The 19,738-nt window shown below is 50.7% G+C and overlaps 1 protein-coding gene across 8 annotated transcripts; it reads left to right on the plus strand.

The window, feature by feature from the left end:
* Nucleotides 1–9: 9 nt before the first annotated feature.
* Nucleotides 10–19,618, plus strand: pax3b (paired box 3b). 8 transcript variants are annotated; one of them, XM_078107181.1, is made up of 9 exons: nt 10–527; nt 873–1,108; nt 1,280–1,337; nt 1,891–2,034; nt 12,063–12,262; nt 13,030–13,195; nt 13,481–13,689; nt 15,610–15,894; nt 18,109–19,618. In XM_078107181.1, exons 1-9 carry the CDS (start codon nt 473–475, stop codon nt 18,124–18,126), a joined length of 1,371 nt encoding a protein of 456 aa, XP_077963307.1. In that variant the 5' UTR covers nt 10–472; the 3' UTR covers nt 18,127–19,618. The 8 variants fall into 8 exon arrangements, with proteins under 8 accessions (XP_077963307.1, XP_077963290.1, XP_077963275.1 ...); XM_078107164.1 differs by having other exon boundaries at nt 15,610–15,889; nt 18,109–18,698; XM_078107149.1 differs by having other exon boundaries at nt 14–527; nt 1,280–1,409.
* Nucleotides 19,619–19,738: the final 120 nt, after the last annotated feature.

Below are 19,738 nucleotides of genomic sequence, written 5' to 3' on the forward strand. Positions count from 1 at the left end.
CACCGCCCGGCAGCGTTCTCCCGGGTTTAGCGAGAGGAGCTCGGCCACTTTCGACGCTCTCCTCTCACTTTTAACCGGGTGTCAAACAAACAAACAACAACAACATTTTGGTCCCCTCGGCCGCAGCTCCCCGACAGCCCGCGGCAGCGAGAGCGCGAACCCCCGGCGAGGCCAGCGAGCAGACACCGGCCTTCTAAAACGCTCCTTTTCCTCATCGTCATCGACCCCCCTCGGAGGGAAGCGGCCGTCCCGGGACTCCGGTGCCCGAGAGCGGCTGACCGAGGCCGAGCCTTCACCTCCCGTTCCACCGGGAAGCTTCTTCACGGGAGATTTCGAACGCGTTGTTTTTGTTGTTGTTGTCTTTTTTCTTTGCTGTGGTGACGGAGCAGCGGCGGACCTCCACCCGACGGAGGCCTTTTTTCTGGAGTCACCGCGGGGTGTTGTGACTGCGTTGGCGGGGTCGACACCCAGGATGATGCGACCCACGCTGGCCCAGAACTACCCCCGCAGTGGCTTCCCCCTGGAAGGTAAAGTAAAAGCATCACCCCCCCCCCCCCCCCCCCCCTCTCAGGGAAGATGTAGACGGAATATGTTGTTTTTCAAGTTGTGTGTCAATGACCTCAAGTTACATCTGCTGCATTTCTTTGAGTCATTTTAGCTATTAACCTGCAGGCGAGCCGTCTAACATGCTGCTTTATTACCGCGAATAGTTTACATCGTTTTTCTGTTAAATATAGTTATTAGCTAAAGGGTATTTATTGTCAGCTGTTTTTTTTTGGAGGGGGGGGGGGGGGGGGTGTCTGTTACGCTTCTACATAACAGCATGCATCCTCGGTGACATACACATATATATCGTTTTGGATTGAATCTAGTGTCTACCCCGCTGGGTCAAGGCCGCGTGAACCAGCTCGGGGGAGTTTTCATCAATGGCAGACCTCTGCCCAACCACATCCGTCATAAAATCGTGGAAATGGCGCACCACGGCATCAGGCCGTGCGTCATCTCCCGGCAGCTGCGGGTCTCCCACGGCTGCGTGTCCAAAATCCTGTGCCGGTACCAGGAGACGGGCTCCATCAGGCCCGGGGCCATCGGCGGCAGCAAACCCAAGGTAGGCGCACGCACGGGAGCGATCGCGTGAAAGGTCCGCGTTGACTCGGAACGTTGACTTGTTGATCGCATCATCTGTGGAGTCGGAGGCGCGTACATCGTGCCCCCCCTCCCCCCCCGAGGGCCGCAGCAACGTGAATAAACACCGCGACTTCTGTGACCCTTTTCAAAGCAGGGGACACCGCCGGACGTAGAGAAGAGAATAGAAGAATACAAGCGGGAAACCCCGGGTATGTTTAGCTGGGAGATTCGGGATAAATTACTGAAGGATGGGATATGTGACCGCAACAACGTGCCTTCAGGTAAAAAGGCCAGACAGGACTGAATTCACACATTGTTATTATTATTTATTTTGTATTGATATTTCACGTTAAACTTCGACCACAACAAGTTGTCATATAACATACTTATTGAATAATAATACAGTAATAATAATACAAGTTAAGTAAAAACAACACTGTTTTTTTTCAGTACTTTCGACAACTTTATAACTTTTTTTCTTTTCTTATATTATTAAATTATTATATTATATTATTAAATAAATGATATATATATTTCATTTATATTATACATATTTGATCCATTTATACATAAGTATGCTTTGTGTATAGATATGCATGTATGTATGTATTTATATATATATTATCTTTTCTGTTATTATGTATGTGTGTTTTTGATGTAGTATCAACTATTTAATATGAAATCACAGTTTAAAAAAAGGTATTTATAATCAATAAATCGTCTCGTTCACTTCTATTTTAGTAATTGTTCGACCCTTCGCAGTGAGCTCCATCAGTCGCACCATGCGGAGTAAGTTCGGGGGGAGAGGCGATGAAGAGGAGGACGAAGAGGAGATCGAGCGCAAGGAGCTGGAGGAGAACGAGCGCAGGGCCAAACACAGCATCGAAGGCATCCTGGGGGACAGATGTGAGTGAACGTCTCCGGGTTATCTGCGGTGCGGGAGACAACAGCTGGCTGTTCGCTCTGGCTGGGGGGGTGGAGGGGGGGTGAGGGGGGGTGGGGTTGATCAGATACAGCGAGGCCACGTGGGACGAATTTGATCGCACTTTTTTATTTATATATTCGCAAAATTGCCTATTTAGGACGCGCTTTGGGGAATATTAGTATGAAGGTGAAAACTTGAAGGCTATTTATCTACCGGATTAAATCAGAGAGGGAAACATCCCCCTTTCTCAGTTTAGCGCGTCGGACCTGTGGGCCAGCAGGGCGGGAAGGAGACTTTGTTTCGGCCGAGGTTCGGCACGCTGTAAAGTTGTTGCATGGCGCGTAATTCAAACAGCAGGTGACGGTGCGGCGGGAGCGCGAGCTGCGGCTTAATGAACGCGGAGTGGATGAATCGGTCCCGATGCGCTTATTTAAGGGGGATTTTTATGCCTTGGATCGCCGGATTACAGTTCAATAATATACATCCACATGTGTAACTGATGTTTTCACAATTTATGGAAAATTGTTTTCATGCAACATGCCACTCATTTAATTGAATATTTAATTATTCTTACTTAATTAATTAAGTAAGCAATCGGTTTGTTGACTGTAAAAAGTGCACCGCTAAAAACAACAACATGAATAGTCCTAATAATAAAAAATGGAAATAAATGAATACACTATATTATATTGAATTAAAAATTGCCAAGCAATTTTAATGATTGTGTGTAGCGGATTAAAGCCCAACTGCATAAACGGACCTCAGTGAAGTTTTTTTAAGTGATGTTTTGAAAACTAGTTGAATGAGAAATTTTCATTTTTTTTTAAGAAAAATAATCTTCCTCTGAAAACGAAAGATTTTCCACCGTTGTTTGCCGCGGCCCATTTGTGTGTTTAGGTGGAAACTAAATTGTAATGTGGGATGTTCTTCCCATAGCCTAATAGATCCAATAGATGGTTTGGGCAGATTTAATTACTCATATTTTGAAAATCAGTACTCCCCCCCCCCCCCCCCCCATCCGTCATTAGTGAAGCCGCCACGCTTTACTTTCTAAACTATTTCCAACCTCCATAGTGGCTCCATGTTCTCCTCTCAACTGTAAACTACTTCTCTTCTTCTTATTTTTCACTTCGGCAAAGTCAATTCTACACGTCACAGCTAAATAGAATGTTTCCGGGGGAGAAGATCTTATTAAATGTGCTGTTTCAACACATCACCGAAGACTGAAAGGGCCCCAAAATGAGTTCAGACCATTTCCATCTTCAGCGACGTGTCAACGACGGAGAGGACAAATGAGGGACTCTTGTCGGAGGAGACAAAATAGCCCCCCCCAGATGAGTTGATCAAACATTTGTTCAACGGTTCCCAACTCCCCACAAAGACGCGCCCGGCGCGCACAACGGGGACGCTCGAGGATGAACTTGGGGAGACAAAAGCGCGAGAGTCCATTTGGGAGGCTCACGCTCGGGCGGGTTGCGCGCCGGACAAAAGGCCCAGCTTGGAAGCAGCTTTGGCCGCCCGCTATAAGGAGAAGGCAACCTGCTTGTTAATTCAGTCAGAGAGAGCGAGCCCGACGCGCCGCGAGGCCGCAATGAAGGATTAATTATTCAGGGACCCCGGCTCGGGTTAGAGGGCCCCGCTCCGCGAGGGAAAATGGCCGTTTTCCACCTACAAAATGTTTCCTTTTTTTGGGGGGTCCGGCTGCCATTCAAAGGGGGACAATCGAGGCCTCTGAAACCCGCTGACGTATATTGCGCCCCCCCCCCTCTCCAATAGTGGACATAAAATGTGTCACGTTAAAAGTTCCCCCCCAAAAAAGAAAAATGAAGCACAAGCTTTAATTTGGACTCACTGACGCATCTCATAAAAAGTTACATACATGTGGTTTTGTTTACTTCCGGTTTGCATTTGTTGTGTCGGGGCTGTAACAGAAATGGACAAGGTCATAAGCGCGTAATATTCGGGCCTTGATGCTAATAATAATGAGCTGGAGATCTATTATTGATTGTCTGATCCCGGCCCCGCTGCCCCCTCGGAACATTAATAATGTCCTCTAAATGATGTCGATATTGTGCCATGTCACATTAAATGACGGAGGGAGTGTATTAAAGGGTGTTTTCGGTGAATGGGGACCAATGTTCTCCCCGGAGAGCCCCGGTCTGGCCCGGAGCGCAGCTCCACAATGAGACCCCCCCCCCCCCCCCTGCACAGCACCCCCTCCACAGGCCACCCCATTCTGAGCCGATGCGCGCAACTCCGAAAAAAACCCACCCTCCTCCTCCTCCTCCTCCACCACTTGCTCCCCAAATCTCTTCAAGCAGATTAAATCGACTCTTTTATTTCATCCCACTTTCATCTGGAGAGCAACAGTGCCCCCCCCCCCCCCCCCCTCTGGTTTCCGTCCCCCCTTCTCTCGCTGCGTCTCTCCGCCTGCGGCGCACAGCTCGCCTCGTACGGGCCGCGGAGCGCACCCAGCGAAACCACCAAAGTGTCCAAATAAGCTCGTTATTTTATACTTATTTGGTTCTAAATATAACGAGTTGCAATTGAAATGCTTCAAAACGGCTGCCGGATGTGTGATTGGTAGCTGATAAAGGAAATATATATTTATTATTTCATATTCGGGCCACAATAAGTATCTTTATATTTGGGAGGATTTTGCATGATAAATATCTTGAGTTAATATATTTACTGAAAAAAGGTTACAGCAAACCGTCACAATAAAAGCAGTGACTTTTATACATTTTCTCTCAAACCCAAACTTTTATCCCAGTTAATGTTTGGCTATAATCTTATCAGACTTTCCTGAATGGCGGCATTAATATTCTCAGTTAACTGGTCAAAGGAGTTACCACCATCGCCGTGTGCAGACGGCCCGTCCTTTGACATCACAATATAACAATTTTCTTTCCAAATTCCGATGCGATAAGTCAAGTTTAAAAAAAAAAAAAAAACAGCCGCCTCCACGTTCCATCACACATTTATGAATCTGGCGGCAACGTTGGCCCTGCAGGCCCGTTGCCTCGCAGTGATTAACCCTGGAGACAAAGTTAATGATTAAAACAGTCACGCTGACCCCCCCCCCACCCGCCTCCTCCCACCTCCTCCCTCCTCCTGCTCCACATCTTCACAGTGTATCTTTCAGAGTCCATACTTAGGTGAAATTAGCCAGATAATACAGAGGAGCCTTGTTGAGGGCCGATACATTTCCATTTAGGCCCCGGCCGCGTGTGTCTACGCACACACATACAAACACACACACACACACACACACACGTATGTACGCGCACATTCCACTCTGCAATGCAAACAGTCAAAGGGATAACTTTATTTGGTGAAAGGGGATCCTGGAAAGGGCTAATTGAATAAGCCCAGGATCTTTGAAAAACCCCTACCATGGTGAGCGCAGTCATCATGTCATAATTAGGTTTATTGAGGCGCATTCCTTCAATCTGCCTCCATTCCCCCGGGCTCATTGTATCCAGAGCCCGGGCCGAGGGCCGGGGGGACAAAAGGGCGCCGCGAGGCCGGACAATACATGAAAGAGCCGTAAAGATTTAGCTGGCTTTGTCACAGAAACGGAGTTGGGACTTTGTTTGTGTAAATAACGCCGGTGAATGAGGAGGAGAGGGGGGTGGCCGAGGGTGGCGTGCTGCAAATGTAACATGTGGGCACACACTGGATGGGCGCCAGGGCCCCCGAGGGGAAGGAGCGGAGGGACGTGGAGGGAGCAGAGGCGGCGGGTGGAGGGAGCCGTTTCTGCACGGACTTTTTTTTTGCACTTTTCCCTTGAACCCTTTAACCAGCGGGTTGGAGGTGTCATCAGGAGAATGTGGGTTCTCTCATCCAAGCCTTTAGACCGGGAGAATGTTTTGGAGAAACCGTCCATGTTTTTAGGGTACAATTGTTTTTAAAAGCAGCGCAGAGTTAGCATAAAGGATGCTACACATGACATGTGTGTCTGATGACAACCACACAAACACTTTGTGACGTTTAAATGAGCTATTTTCATCAATTTTCGATTGAGGGACTGATAAGCACCGGTCGCCGGCCCGCCGCCCTCCTGCTCGTCACATCTGACAGACAGAACCATTGAGCGCTGGATTTGGGTCTTAGAATAGCTGTTGGCCATGAGAGTCGGGTGAAGAGGACCCTCTCTGTCCGCCCCAAAGAATGAATGCGTCACTCAGCGGGTCCCTGGGCACGAGGGCAGAGTGGGGCACGAGGGCCAAGTGGCCAGCACCAAATCACCCCTCCCCCCACCCCCCCGGGGGGGCTGTCTCTCTCTCTCTCTCTCTCTCTCTCTCCGTCTCCCCATCCCGCACTCCACCCTCTCTCGTGGGCCTTTTCCCTAATAAGCCCATGCACGGCGACTATTCAAGCGTGAAAACATAGTTATCTGCCAATGAATGGCCGCTCTATGCTTCATTAAAGCCTCTTTTCCCTTTCACACTCTTATTGTGACCCTCTGATATCGATTCAAAGGGCAATTAATGAATGCACACCAACTTTGAAGTCAGGGGTGATGTCTGAGAGGGAGGGAGGCGTGTGCGTGCGTGCATGTGAGTGTGTAGGGGGGGATGGGGGTGAGGGGGGGTATTTGGGGTATTCCCCCCCCTTCAGAACTGGCTGCAGCGCCCCAGCCTTCACCCGTGATGGACTAGCCACATTGAGCCCCAAAGACGGTTTGAAGGGAGTGAAAGAGTGAAAAGGGCCCAGCGAAGGTCAAGTAGAATGGCTCGCCTTAGAATAAGGCCTCTCTTTATCTGCTGCAAGTATGCACTATAGGCACAACAGCTGGGGGGGGGTTGCTTTTTAATGTGCGATGAGTGTTTGTGTGTGTTTCTGTATATAAGGAAGAAGTATAAGGAAGGATGTCAGTGAGTCCGTTTTCCTCTCATGCCTCTCGTAGTGTTAACGATTTATATATATATATATATATATATATATATGTATATATTTTACTGTGTGAGTTATTGTGTGTGTGTGAGAGTGGGAGGTTCGGTTGAGTGTCAAAGTTGGCCGAGGCCAGCCGGAGGGCCAGTGGAGGCTGCATCTCTGCCGCTGATGGGGGACAGGCGGCTGTCAATCACCTGCCCGATGAAGCCTGCCCTCCTTTCACAGCTTTGTCCACTAATTAGCGGCCAGGCATTTTTGTGCGTACGAGATGTGTGTTTTAATGCTGCAGTTTGTGGCCACACGGGGGAATAATCCTCCGTGTGTGTCACACAGCGGCGTTCTGCAGAACTTGACTTCAGGTGCTTCTGTGTTTAAATCGTGATTCTCCGCAAAAACCAGGAGTTTACAGAGGAAACTTAGATCAGCAGTGCTTCATGTCACATGAATGCAGCATTATACAAAACTTCCACACGTCTTCTACGTGTGGCTGAAATAAAACGGTTCTGCTGCCGTTAATCTCAATGCATGTTTCTGGCCTCTTGGGCTCCAAAACAAGGATAAATAAGTAATTCTTTGACCTGCTTTAAGAAACAAACCCTCGACACGCTGCTTCACATGTCCTCTGAAAGATGAATAGCTGCAGCAGTCAGTGGGGGGGGGGGGGGGGGGCAGAGAGACGAAACCTCCTTGTTACTTTAGAAAAAGATTGAGATCGACAGCTCACCTTGCTGGATTTCAACAAGTGTCCCGCAGACTGGTTAAGAAATGGAGAGGAACCGCAGGGGTCGCCGGGGTCACTCTCCCCAGCGCCGCACAGGAAACGGGGGTTAGCAACACATTTAGCTACAAATGACAGGTAACCACTTCCTGATATTGCCCCCTTCAGGGGCGCTGGGAAGGTTTGAAAACCTCCTCCTCGGCAAGTGGAGTGAGTTGGACACCCCCCCCCCCCCCCCCCCGGTTTTTCCTCGGCGTCCCAGATGGGTCGGTAAGCTGTCAGCGAGGCGGTTATCCGGCAGCATCTGCCCGCGCTGACTTCTATGTACTGTTTAATGCAGTCGGCCCGTCACTCCTCAATGGCCGGCCCGCCCAGATCAACGCGGCGTTTGTCTCCTCTGCCTCTCGTTTTGTTTTTGGGGAGAAAGGGGTGGGTGGAGAGAAGAGAGGAGGGGGCCGTAGTGGAGGGGGGGTGGGTGGGGGGGCGACATCGTGTCAGAGGCTCAATTTAGCTTTCGCTATTAACCAGATACCCCAGAAGGGTTCCTGGGATGCTCCGAAGAGGGGAGTAAACAGTCCGCATATGGCCAATCAATTCCCCCAAGCCCCAAAAATCCACGTCCACCCCATGCCCCCCCCCCCCCCCCTCCTCCCCCCTTTCACTCCCTCTCGATCTGCGTCTCACTCCGCGGGTAGTGTGTCTCGTGTTGCAGTGGACATGTTTAAGCTCTCCTTTAAAAAACAAAAACAGCAACAGTCTGTTTCAGCTAAATCCTCCTTCCCCTCCTTCCTCTCCTTCCCCTCCTCCCCCTCCTCCCTTGTTGTCCTCCTCCCCGGGACGTGGGGCGGCTCGCTGGGATCCATTTTGGGGCTTTCTTGGCCCTCGGAGAGGTTGTTTTGGCTCGGAGTCCTGTGCCCTGTGTGCCTCTCAGGGATTCCGTTTGGTTAAATTAAACAGTTTTCTTTTTCTCTTCCAGCCCCGGCCCCCCGCCCCACCCGCCCCCTGCCCCCCCCTTTTTTTCCCAAATGCTCTTATTTTGCGGCTTAATGCCCCTCGGCTCCCGGCCCGTCTCTCAAAATTTCACCCTTTTAAGGCTCATATTTTCTCCTATTTCGATGAAAGAACGAGTACCGTGTCTGAAAGCCCCCCCCCCCCCCCATTACTGCTCCTTTAAGCTGAGGTGGAGAATATGTGTTTAGATAGAAGTCAAGTGTTTACAGGGGCCATAAATACAGTATTTTAAGGGGTGGCATATGAGCGATACCGAGGTCAGAGTGGATAATCTGATTGGCCAAACCGATGGGATCAGATCTTGGGGATAGCGAGGCGATGACGGCAAACGGGGCACTCCGAAACCACAGGTTTACAAGGTTAGATGCGATCTGGGGAGCGAGGGGCTGTTGGTGGGGGGCGGGGGAGGGAGGGAGGGGAGGGGAGGGGAGGGGGGGGGGGGTCTTAGCCTCCTCTACTCGTCCCTTCTTTTGTCCAGAGAAACCAGACAATTTGCACCCTGGTTTGGACGTCTTTGCGCGTTTCATCGTCACGAAGATCACTTCGGAGAGTGTTGTGTGCGCGTTTCTTCGATCCACTGACAGGCCTGTGGGGGGGGGGGGGGGGGTGGGGGGGGGCGGGGGGGGGGTCGACTGTTAGTGGACGCTAAAGTGGAGACGCCTCGGGCCTGACAAGCTCGATTAACAGCCTCGAAAAAGTGCATGTGGAATCGGAGGGGGAAGCCCCACGAGGTCACGTGCTCCTTGTGTGTTTGTGAGTTCTAAATGTGGCCATTTTGTTGCATTTAGATTCAGGATTTGAGACTTTCGCAGCCGTTGACTTTCACTCAAACGAGCCACATTTCCTTTGGAACAAGTGACAGTCTCCTTGTGATGAGGACAGACGTGAAACGTTTCTGTTGACTTATAAAAGTGTCTCTTCTTAAAAAAAATACTGCGAACCGCATTTTTTAATTTGTATTTTCTTTGCATCGAATTTCTGAATCCTTCAATTCTCTCCGTCCTTTGAGCGTCCTGCGGCTCGCAATTCCTCCCCCCTCAGTGAGGGAGGATTGTTGTCCGCCAACAACAACTAGAACCAACACAAATGCCCAGACGGACGTTTACATGAGCAACAACAGCCCTGTTGCCCCCCCCCCCCCCCTCCCTCCCAGGTGCTCCTACGGCTCCTCTGGGAAGAAGGGGGTGTTTTTTGTGTGGGGGTGAAATGGGGGTTAGAAATGCCTCTGGCTGTGCACCCATCTACCACCCCCCCCCCTCCCTCCGAGCCCTTTGCCGAGCCTCTTTATGCCCCCCCCCCTTCAGCTCCCCCGTGGGGCAGGTGACAGCCCTCCACTGTGAAGGGCCGAAGGGAGCCATGACGGATTCCACAGATGGAGCGTGGAAATCGCGGGCAAAGACCTCGGCTCTGTGGAGCAACAAAGAGCCCCGAGAGCCACAGAGAGAAATATGGGTGGTGAAGGGAGAGAGAGAGAGAGAGAGAGAGATGGGGAGACAAAGAGAGAGAGAGAGCGGGTGAGGAGGAGGGAGGAAGGAGAGTGGGAGGAGAAGCTGCTGCTTGTTTAAGAAAAAAAAATGAAGTGTGTCTTTTCATACGAGGTTCCTATCGCTCCCCTTCCTCGCCGTTTGGCCCCCGTCGTCTGTATCACCGGGGCGCCGTGGCGGTGCCGAGGGAAGCGAAACGTGCCCCCACCCTCCCCTCCCCCCCGGCAGAGGTGCCACTCTGTCGCTTCTTTTGAAAAGAGACCGGGGACCCCGGTAGCGGTCGCAAACCGGTAGGTAATTCCAAAGTGATTAAGGATTCCAGCTTTCCCAGGACCCAAATCCCTGTGAAATGGCGAGGACCGTGCACGCCGCTCCGCCCGGGGAGGGGGAGAGGGGAGCGAGGAGGCATTCCAGGCCGCCCTCCTCCGGGGGGGGGGGGAGGAGGGGGGAGGCAGCAACCACAAAAAAAAAAAAAAAAGGGAGAAGGCCTCATGTCTTGTTTTTCAGCCCCGCCGTCCAGAATGTCAGAAGCCCCCCCGCCCCCCCCCCTCGCCCCCACCCTCCACCACCTAAAACACGCCTGTCTGTCCGGCCGCCACGCCGCCATAAGGTTCCCAAAAACAGCCGATGAAACGGACCCGTGACCCGCGGGGGGGCCTCTCACAGCGTCCACCAAGAGCTAGAAAATCAACCAGGTTTTCAGTAGAGGCTTAAGGAAATGTCTCCATCCCCCCCCCACCCCCTCCTTTGAAAATATTTTACTTATTGCCTCCCTCATGGTTGAATGTTTCTTTACCAATTTGCCCCTAATGCATGTTAAGTTGACTCCCACTGCTTTTGGTGTTCGAGGAGAAAACCGCCGAAGGGGGAGAGAGGATCAGTTTCACATGAGGGGCCCCAAGATATTTGGATCCCCTTGTATTTTATTGTTGCATCTGAGGGGGAACTAATACACTGTTGCGCACAAAACTTCCCCTGCGCCGAGGGGGAATTAATTAAGTGTGACACAGAAAAGGAGCACGGCCGCTTTGGCCCCGGTGAACTTCAGCCGGCCGAGACGGCGACGAGAGAAACACGCCGGATCGACCGGATCAGTCGCAAATACAATTGTGTGTGTTTCACACGTTAGATTCAATCGATTAGCAGACAACATTTTAAGTTCTTTCCGTCGAGCAAAAGCAGGCGAGTATTGTGTGTTAAGATGTGAAGCTTGTCTGATCCAGGAAAATAAATCATTTCAACATTTCTGTTCATAATAAAAATGTAAAAAAAACAGAAAATCATGAAGGTGGTTAATTAAACTTATTTTAGATGTTGTGTTACACATTAGCCTGTATTAATATGGATAATGTAATAATAAATGATTATCACATACACAATGAAGCTGCTTCAGAAAGTCTGAACACTTGTGACGAGACCGCAGGAGAAAAAAAGAATCTAAAAACTTCACCTGATTGAACAGTTTGTGCTTCATCCGAGCAGCCGGTCCTACTGTCCACACACACACACACACACACACACACACACACACACACACACACACACGCCCAAAGAAAGGCCCCTGGATCCAAATTTGCCTTTTGTGTGGCTTTTAATAGCCGGTCCCTCCCGCGGTGCCCTGGGGATCCGGTCCACTGGGATTACTCCTCAGGCTCAGAATATCTTCTGAATGGAGGCCTGTTTGGCCACCAGAACACGAGGAGGACCGATGCGCCTTCTGGTGCATCATTGACTGTGTGTGTGTGTGTGTGTGTGTGTGTGTGTGTGTGTGTGTGAAGAAAGGAAACAACAACACGTGCGTGTGTGTGAAGCTGTGTGTGTGTGTGTGTGTGGCGTCAAACCGGAAAAAAAACAAAAATCCTCATCCCGGCGTCTTCCCTGGTCTCTCTTTGAGCAGCGAGTCACTCGGACGAGGGTTCGGACGTGGAGTCGGAGCCCGACCTGCCGCTCAAGAGGAAGCAGCGGCGCAGCCGCACCACCTTCACGGCGGAGCAGCTGGAGGAGCTGGAGAGGGCCTTCGAGAGGACCCACTACCCCGACATCTACACCAGGGAGGAGCTGGCCCAGAGGGCCAAGCTCACCGAGGCCCGGGTCCAGGTACGGGGACGCCGCGCGCGCTGCACCCGCTGCACCCGCTGCACGCCGACATCACGCACACGTACCTTCCAAGGACGAGCTAGAAGCAGATTTGCGCTCGTGAAACACAGGAATTCCTATGACGGATTTGGGGGCAGGATTTTATAAGCAGGCGGGTTGTGAGTTTGACCTCGGCTTTACGGGGAAGCGTGAAGTCCTTCAAGCACGAACGTGTTTACAAGATGGCGGCAACGCTCCCCTCGCACTCTCACTTCTGTCTGACCTCACACACTCAGTGAGCCACACACACGCCGTAACACCTCGTGCTTTTATACACACACACACACACACACACACACACACACACACACACACACACACGCTACTCCTCGTTCACACTCCCAGGGGCCCATTCTGGTCTTTTCCCAGTTCTGATCTGGAGTCCAGTAAATTCCCCATATGGGAAGTGTAAGCAGACCCAGCATGAGATCCGTCCATATGGGCGAGGCATGTCAATGCTAACACACACACACACACACACACACACACACACACACACGCACACACACACACGTGTGTTTCATAACACGTGTGAGAGTGAACAGCGCGTGTAAATGTGTGTTTATCATTGGAACACGTGTAATGTTACACAGTAGCGGATCGTGTTGTACTTCTTTTTGTGTGTACGCACGCACACACACACACACACACACACACAGACACACACAGACACACACACACACACACACAGACACCCGCTCTGAACAAAGTCGTCGTCGTCCCTGCAGGTCTGGTTCAGCAACAGGCGGGCGAGGTGGAGGAAGCAAGCGGGGGCCAGTCAGCTGATGGCGTTTAATCACCTGATCCCGGGAGGGTTCCCGCCTTCGGCCATGTCCGGCATCGCCCCCTACCAGCTGTCTGACAGCCCGTACCCCCCCGCGGCCATCGCACCAGGTACGGGACCCAGTGATGCCGTCAAAGGTGTTCTTTCTACCAGCGCGGGGGGCAAATCATATGTTTACTATATAGTTACAGCTCTGCTTTTTTTAGTCGTATTTAATTAAAAACATAGTTTTTTTATCCAAAGCGACTTACTTTGCATTTTCAACTTTTTACATTTGCCCGGTGAGCAATTCCTCAGCGACACTCCGACATGGTTTTGGTTTTAATTGCCACCAAACGAGCAGTGCTGCCGTTTTTCACTGCATTCACTCACAAAGTGCGTCAAACCTCCCGCAGAGCCCCCCAGCACGCTGCACCGCCCCCAGCCCCTCCCGCCTTCCTCGGGCCACCAGGCCGGCATCGGCGGAGGGCAGGTGGAAGGAGGCTCGGCCTACTGCCTGGCCTCCGGGCGCCACTCCTTCTCAGGCTACTCGGACGGCTTCGTGAGCGCCGGAGGACCGGCCAATCCCATGAACGCCGCCATCGGGAACGGGCTGCCCCCCCAGGTGAGACCGCGGACCGCTGCTTCAAGTCCGCCTTTGACCCCCTTTTTCAAGCCTCCAGAGACTGACGTGCTTTTAACCTTTAGCGGGTATCACGCCACAGCTTCAGATCAGATGTGGTCATGATTTATGAGGGGGGGACGCAGGGGGGACGCGGGGAACAGGCAGAAAACGAGCTTCCGTCCGCTCAGCGAGCAGGCCGCCGCGGTTCGAGGTCGGAGACGTTGTCTCACGCGCTCGCGCTGGAGATGATTGATCAACTCCATGACGCTTTGAGGATCAGTTAAGGATTTCGCAACATCCTTCACGCGGATATGACACGACGTGGTTGAGCGGCGTGGCTAAGTCAGCCTGTCAGCCGACTCTTTAGGCGGGAAGATTGATTACGGTATTTAAAAAAAAAAAAGATCACGTCCAGAACCAACACGAGCAACTTCTATTCACAGATAAGTTCACGCTATTATTTATTATATATATATATATTATATAACTTTGGTCCTGTTTGGGTGAATAAGTGAGGAGGAACCCCTCCTCGTGCTCTTGCGTCTGCACCTGCTGCACGCACGAGACGTGGCGTCCTCGCCGTCTCGCCCCTGGTGCATCCGTAAGATGTTTTCCTCGACATTCCTCCACCACGAAGCTCTGGAGCTCTAATTTGCCTGCGTGCGTTTAAAGGAACATTCCCACATTCCCTCTCAGTGCTGGACGCACTGATCCGGCGCCGGCGGCGGCGGCGGGTCCAATGTGAGACGTCCAGCGGGCAGAGGGGGACCTTTGGCTTTGGGCTAAAGGGACCGTACTACAATGCGTCACTTTAAAGAGTAGCCCCCCCCACCCCGACTGACCCTCCTCTCCATGTGGCTCATTTAAGCCAAAGCCTCACTCGCTCCGTAAAACCCTTTCAAACGCAGATTATTTTTTCTTACTCCCCTCGCCAAAACAACATGGACTCCTCCATTCTGCCCCCCCCCTACTTGGGAAATGATTTAAGCAGGACCACATGCACGCGTGGATGTGGAATAATGTGTCACTTAGAGGAGCCAAGGAGCTGTGTACCTGCTTCCTATTAGGACGACTGGAGGAGCCTGGAGGCCTTTGCTCGGCGGGGAAAAGGAGGCGGGACGCGATGCGTTCGGAGGCAGCAGATCCAGTTAGAGTTTCTTCCACAAGTGATAAAGCCGGTCTCGATTTCTGATTAGCGGTTTCCTGAGCGCTTTGATGGCGGACAGGTAAAGCCTGAGAGCGTTGGAGGGGGTTGGAGACGGGGGGGGGGGTTAGTGTGTCTTTCAAAAGTAGTTTAAACACTTCGCCCCGCGGGCTCTTTCCCGTCCTTCGCCGGCCAACGAAATATTCCCCCAAATCTGATTATCCGCTCGCTAATAAAGACCAGGTCAAGAGCTGACTGCTAAATCTACTCGGACAGTTTGAACGCAGCCCGAGCTCCACACAGGCCTTTCCTTTGTGTTATCTCTGCCACCATATCGCCCCCCCCCCACCCCCGGATAACGAGATGAGTCGTTATCTTGTGCCGTGGGTTTTTTGGAGCAGCGTCAAAAGGGAATTTTGGAGTAAGTGGACGTGAGACAAATTGCTTAATTCTTCCTCTGTGGTGCTATCTCTGTGTGGGAGGGGCTCTTTGGTGCTGGTCTCGACGTCTGCCCCCCTCGTAGACCAAAAAATGAGAGTTATTTAATATGATTTATTATAATATTAAATAATATTATAATAAATAATTAATAAATATAATAATAAATAATATAACAATATATAATAATTAATAATTATTATATATATTATTATATATTTTAATTAATAATTATTAATAAATAAATAAATAATATATTTTAGGGCCTTGTCAGTAGTCCACCCTCCCCCCTTCTTTCCCCCAGAAAGTCTCTTAACTCCTTTCCTTGCTCCCGTCAGGTGATGGGTCTGCTGAACCCGGGCGGCGTGCCGCATCAGCCCCAAAGCGACTACGCCATCTCGCCGCTGACGGGCGGCCTGGAGCCCCCCGCCGGCATGGCCGCCAGCTGCAGCCAGCGCATGGATCACATCAAGGGCCTGGAGGGTCTCACCAGCGTCCCCTCCATGTCGGCCCTGCCCTCCCTGCCCAGCTCCCAGTCCTACTGCCCCCCCTCCTACAGCTCCCCGGGCTACACCGTGGACCACATGGCGTCCTACCAGTACGGCCAGTACGGACAAAGTAAGGTCAATAGACTCCGCCTTTTTTCATTCTGGCCTTCCGCTTCCAATTTCACATCCCTGAGAGCCTGTTAAAAATGAGTGAGCTTCCGTTCACTCATTTACTAAAATGAAAAGAGATTCACGGAGCTGTTGCTGAAATGAGTTCATTAAAATATGTTGCATCATAAAAAAGACACAAAACGCTGCAGATGAAGCTGCTGTCGTTCCTTAAATAGATAAACGTTGTTCTGATTGGTCGCGGTGGGACAAATTGCACTATACTTGATTCCGTGGGCTCTTAATACTTTTATTTGATACTGATAGCGGAGAGAGACAGGAAATGTTTTAGTCATTTTTATTGTCAAAGTGAGATACGATTAATGACTTTTTCTTTATCCCTCTCTTATACTTCTTCATGCTAAATTTACTGAATGGGGGAAACGCCGTGGAAACGGAGAAATGCGGCTTTGTGGTGACGTTAGTGAAGCTAAAATGTAGCCAGATGTTTTTGTTTTTGAATATACGATCATTTCCGGTGCAAACCGTGTTGTAGAAATGTTTCATGGGGAACTTATTTCAGGTGGAAACACGGTGTGTGATTATGGGCCGACGCGTCACTAACAAAAGAAAGAAAGAAAGCAGCAAAACACTCGTTAAAGGCCGCTGACACTTTACGTCGTCCAATCACGCGGCCTCGAGTGTTCTGGCCCCGGCGCTGGTACCGGTACTGGTACTGGCGCTGGTCGGCTTGCGTCAGGCTGAGGCGTCGCTCCACTGGTGGCTGATGGTCCTCCTCTTTACGGGGTCACTTCACATCGGTTCCCCTTGGGGGGGCTTCAAATCAACTTCAAACCAAACCCCCACCGCCGGGCCTCCGTCACGGCGTGATTACAGCGCGGCCCACAGGGGGGTTCCACCAATCAGGTTCACCCGGCGACCTCTCGCCGACCTCGGGACACGAGCCCGGCGCCCCTCGGAGGGCGCGGCGTCGGTTTCCAGCGGGTCGGACCGAGCGGCTCCGCGTGCGTCCAACGGATATCTGACTTAATATCCGCGAGCGGCCAAACGTCTGATGAAATATCTCGGTCGGATATCTCGCTGTGAACAGAACACAGAATTAGTGCGACACGCACGCACGCACACACACGCACGCACACGCGCGCTCAGAGGCCGCCACCAGGGCGGCACACGTGCACCGACGCCCCGTCCCATCTTGATGTGATTAATCAGTGCGACTGGATAGCCGGTGTGCGGTTGGCTGGGGGGGCGGATCCTGATCGCCTCTGGCAGGGTCGGCGATTAGAAACAGGTGCTGGGGCCGAGGTCAGCTGGGGAGGCACGCCGCCGCGACCGCCGCGGCCCTGCCGCTGAGCGCGGCGTGCCGTGGCCTGTTTTTGTTGTTGCTGTTGTTGTTGTAGTCTTTCCGTTTGGAGACACCGGTTTGACCTCTCGGGACAAACCAGAGGATGGAGCATCCGGTACTGTTCGTTTGGTGGCACCTGAACAACAACAAACACATTTGTTTCATTTGTTGGTAATTTCCATATTTTGTCAACATCAACAGTTTGTGGGAAAAGGACGTTTCCACTTCAAAGCTCTGCTTTGTATTTTAATATATGTTAGTTAACTCATTTCAACTAACCAGCTTAACATTAATATTGTTTTTATTGTTTATATCTTAAACGTCGAGGTTGTGGGACTAAAATCAATAAAGCCCAGGTCAACAAATGACATTCTTAATAATTGTTTAATTCTAATGGTATAAGATAATGGGTAGATGATGGATTCATTGAGTATTTTGACTAAACATTTTTAAATATTCCCGCTTAATTTCTTATATTATATAGAGGTGTAGAATATAAATAAGTCAGAAACACGGGCCAGCAGCGTAGAAGAAGCTTTAAAACGGTGTCAGGAGCACTTAGATGAATACGGCCCAACCTTCCTTGGGGGGCGGGACTCGAGTACGACGTCGCCCTCAACACGCACATGATGCACGTCAAGATTCTGAGCTCCTGAGTGTAAAAACAAAACGCTGCTATTTGACCTTACGCCCCCGAACCGCTGCTAGCACATGCTATGCTAACAATAGCCACATGTGAGCGGAATGTCACGCCAAAACATGTGCACAAAAGTTATTGCGGCTATATATCTCTTTTATCATCTCTGCACCGTATTCTTTTCAAATCCCCTCTCACCAATAACTTAACGATCACCTCGTGGCTTCTCTTTTCGCAGGTGCCCTTTCTTATCTGAGGCCCGAGATCACCTGATCCGCAGCGGAGGGAATCCTTCAATTACTGGACCAAAATATATTTTGCTACAATTTACCGGGACGCATTCTCTCTCTTGCAGGACTTTTTTTTATTTCTATTATTCATTGTTGTCGGAGAAATGGACAAAAAAAAAACAAGAAAGAAGAAAAACAAAAAAGAAGGGACCACAAGAAGGAATACCAGACCAAAAAAACTGTTGATCGACTGTGAGCGTGAGACGCCAGCGCATAACGCGTGGGGGCGGGTCTCCCCCCTCCCACCCCCCACGGTGGACCCTCCGCAGCCCACTACAGTGACCAAAGTGATCCTTGTGAGGACAGCGGACCCCAAATGTCTCCGTCACAATCTGCCAGCCGTGAAAATTGTTTACACGTCTTAAGGCCCCACGAGTACAAATCCTCAAGGATCCGCTGCACCCGCCTGGGGGGAGGGGGGGGGGGCAGGGGGGGGAGAAGAGGGCGCCGCTCATTCTTCTCTCCGCGCGTTTATTTGAGAAAAAAGAAAACGTGAGCAAACAAGTCTGTGGTGTTTTATCACAAACTCCTAATGTACACCACAGCTGTACTGCGGGGAAAGTTCCTCCCCCCCCCCCTCGCCCCCCCCCCCCCCCCCCCCCCTCCTCTCGCCTTTCTCTCTCACCCCTCCTGCCTCATTGATGTTTTCGGACGGTGAGGCAGGAGGGGTCCCGGCCTTTTGTAGTTTTAGAGAGCGACTCGGTGGAGGTCAGGGGGCGACTTTAGGGAAAGTGACAGATGAGAGGGCAGCGGAGAAGGGGGCTTTAAAGAAGAGGGGGGTGGGGTGGAGGGGAGTGGGGGGGGGTGATAGGCAAGATCGATCGCAGGGGTTAAAAAACCCTTTAAAGGTCGTCTCCCAGCAAGAAAAACCCACCGGGTCACGAGCCACGACCGAGGGAGTTTCAGACTGAAGATCCCAGCTGACCAGAAGTGCAATATCGTGTATCTTTAGAGTCGACCTCGCGATTAACAAGCAATTAGAAAACGTTTTTTAAAGATGCCTTAAAGTCTTAAAGGAGCAACACATGTGCCTCTGAAGGCTCTCGGGTGCAACACAAATATGAAACATTGTGTTTGTCACGAGGAAAAGAACCAATCAATGCAAACGGGAAATAGCGACAAAGCCAAAACCGTACTTCATTTCATTCTTTCTCTGTGTTGCTGGGGACTTTTTCTCTTTCCATTTTTGCGTATGATATAAGCGATGATAATTTGGATTTTTTTTTTTTCCGGACATATTTATTGTCTCGTGTTCTGGATGTGAACAGTGTTGCAGAAGAAATCCCCACAATGTACAAGTGAGCGGCAAGACTTCCTCCATCAACCCACCAGTGCTGTGCGTGAAACAGTCCTTTCATTCCTTTGATATATATTTTTTTTGTATTATTTGACAAAGCGATATGACACAACGTCACGCGTACAAGCGCATTATCACTACTATTTATAATAAAATAAAAACTGAAAATAGCCGCCTCCGCTGTATTATTATGTTGTTTTTTTTAAAATCTGCTGGTTGATTAAATAAGAGTCTTTGTAGGCGCATTCATCCATAAATAGGCCCGGACGAATGGGGATCAC

This window comes from Gasterosteus aculeatus, chromosome 1, assembly GCF_964276395.1.
Source record: "Gasterosteus aculeatus chromosome 1, fGasAcu3.hap1.1, whole genome shotgun sequence".
Lineage (NCBI taxonomy): Eukaryota > Metazoa > Chordata > Actinopteri > Perciformes > Gasterosteidae > Gasterosteus > Gasterosteus aculeatus.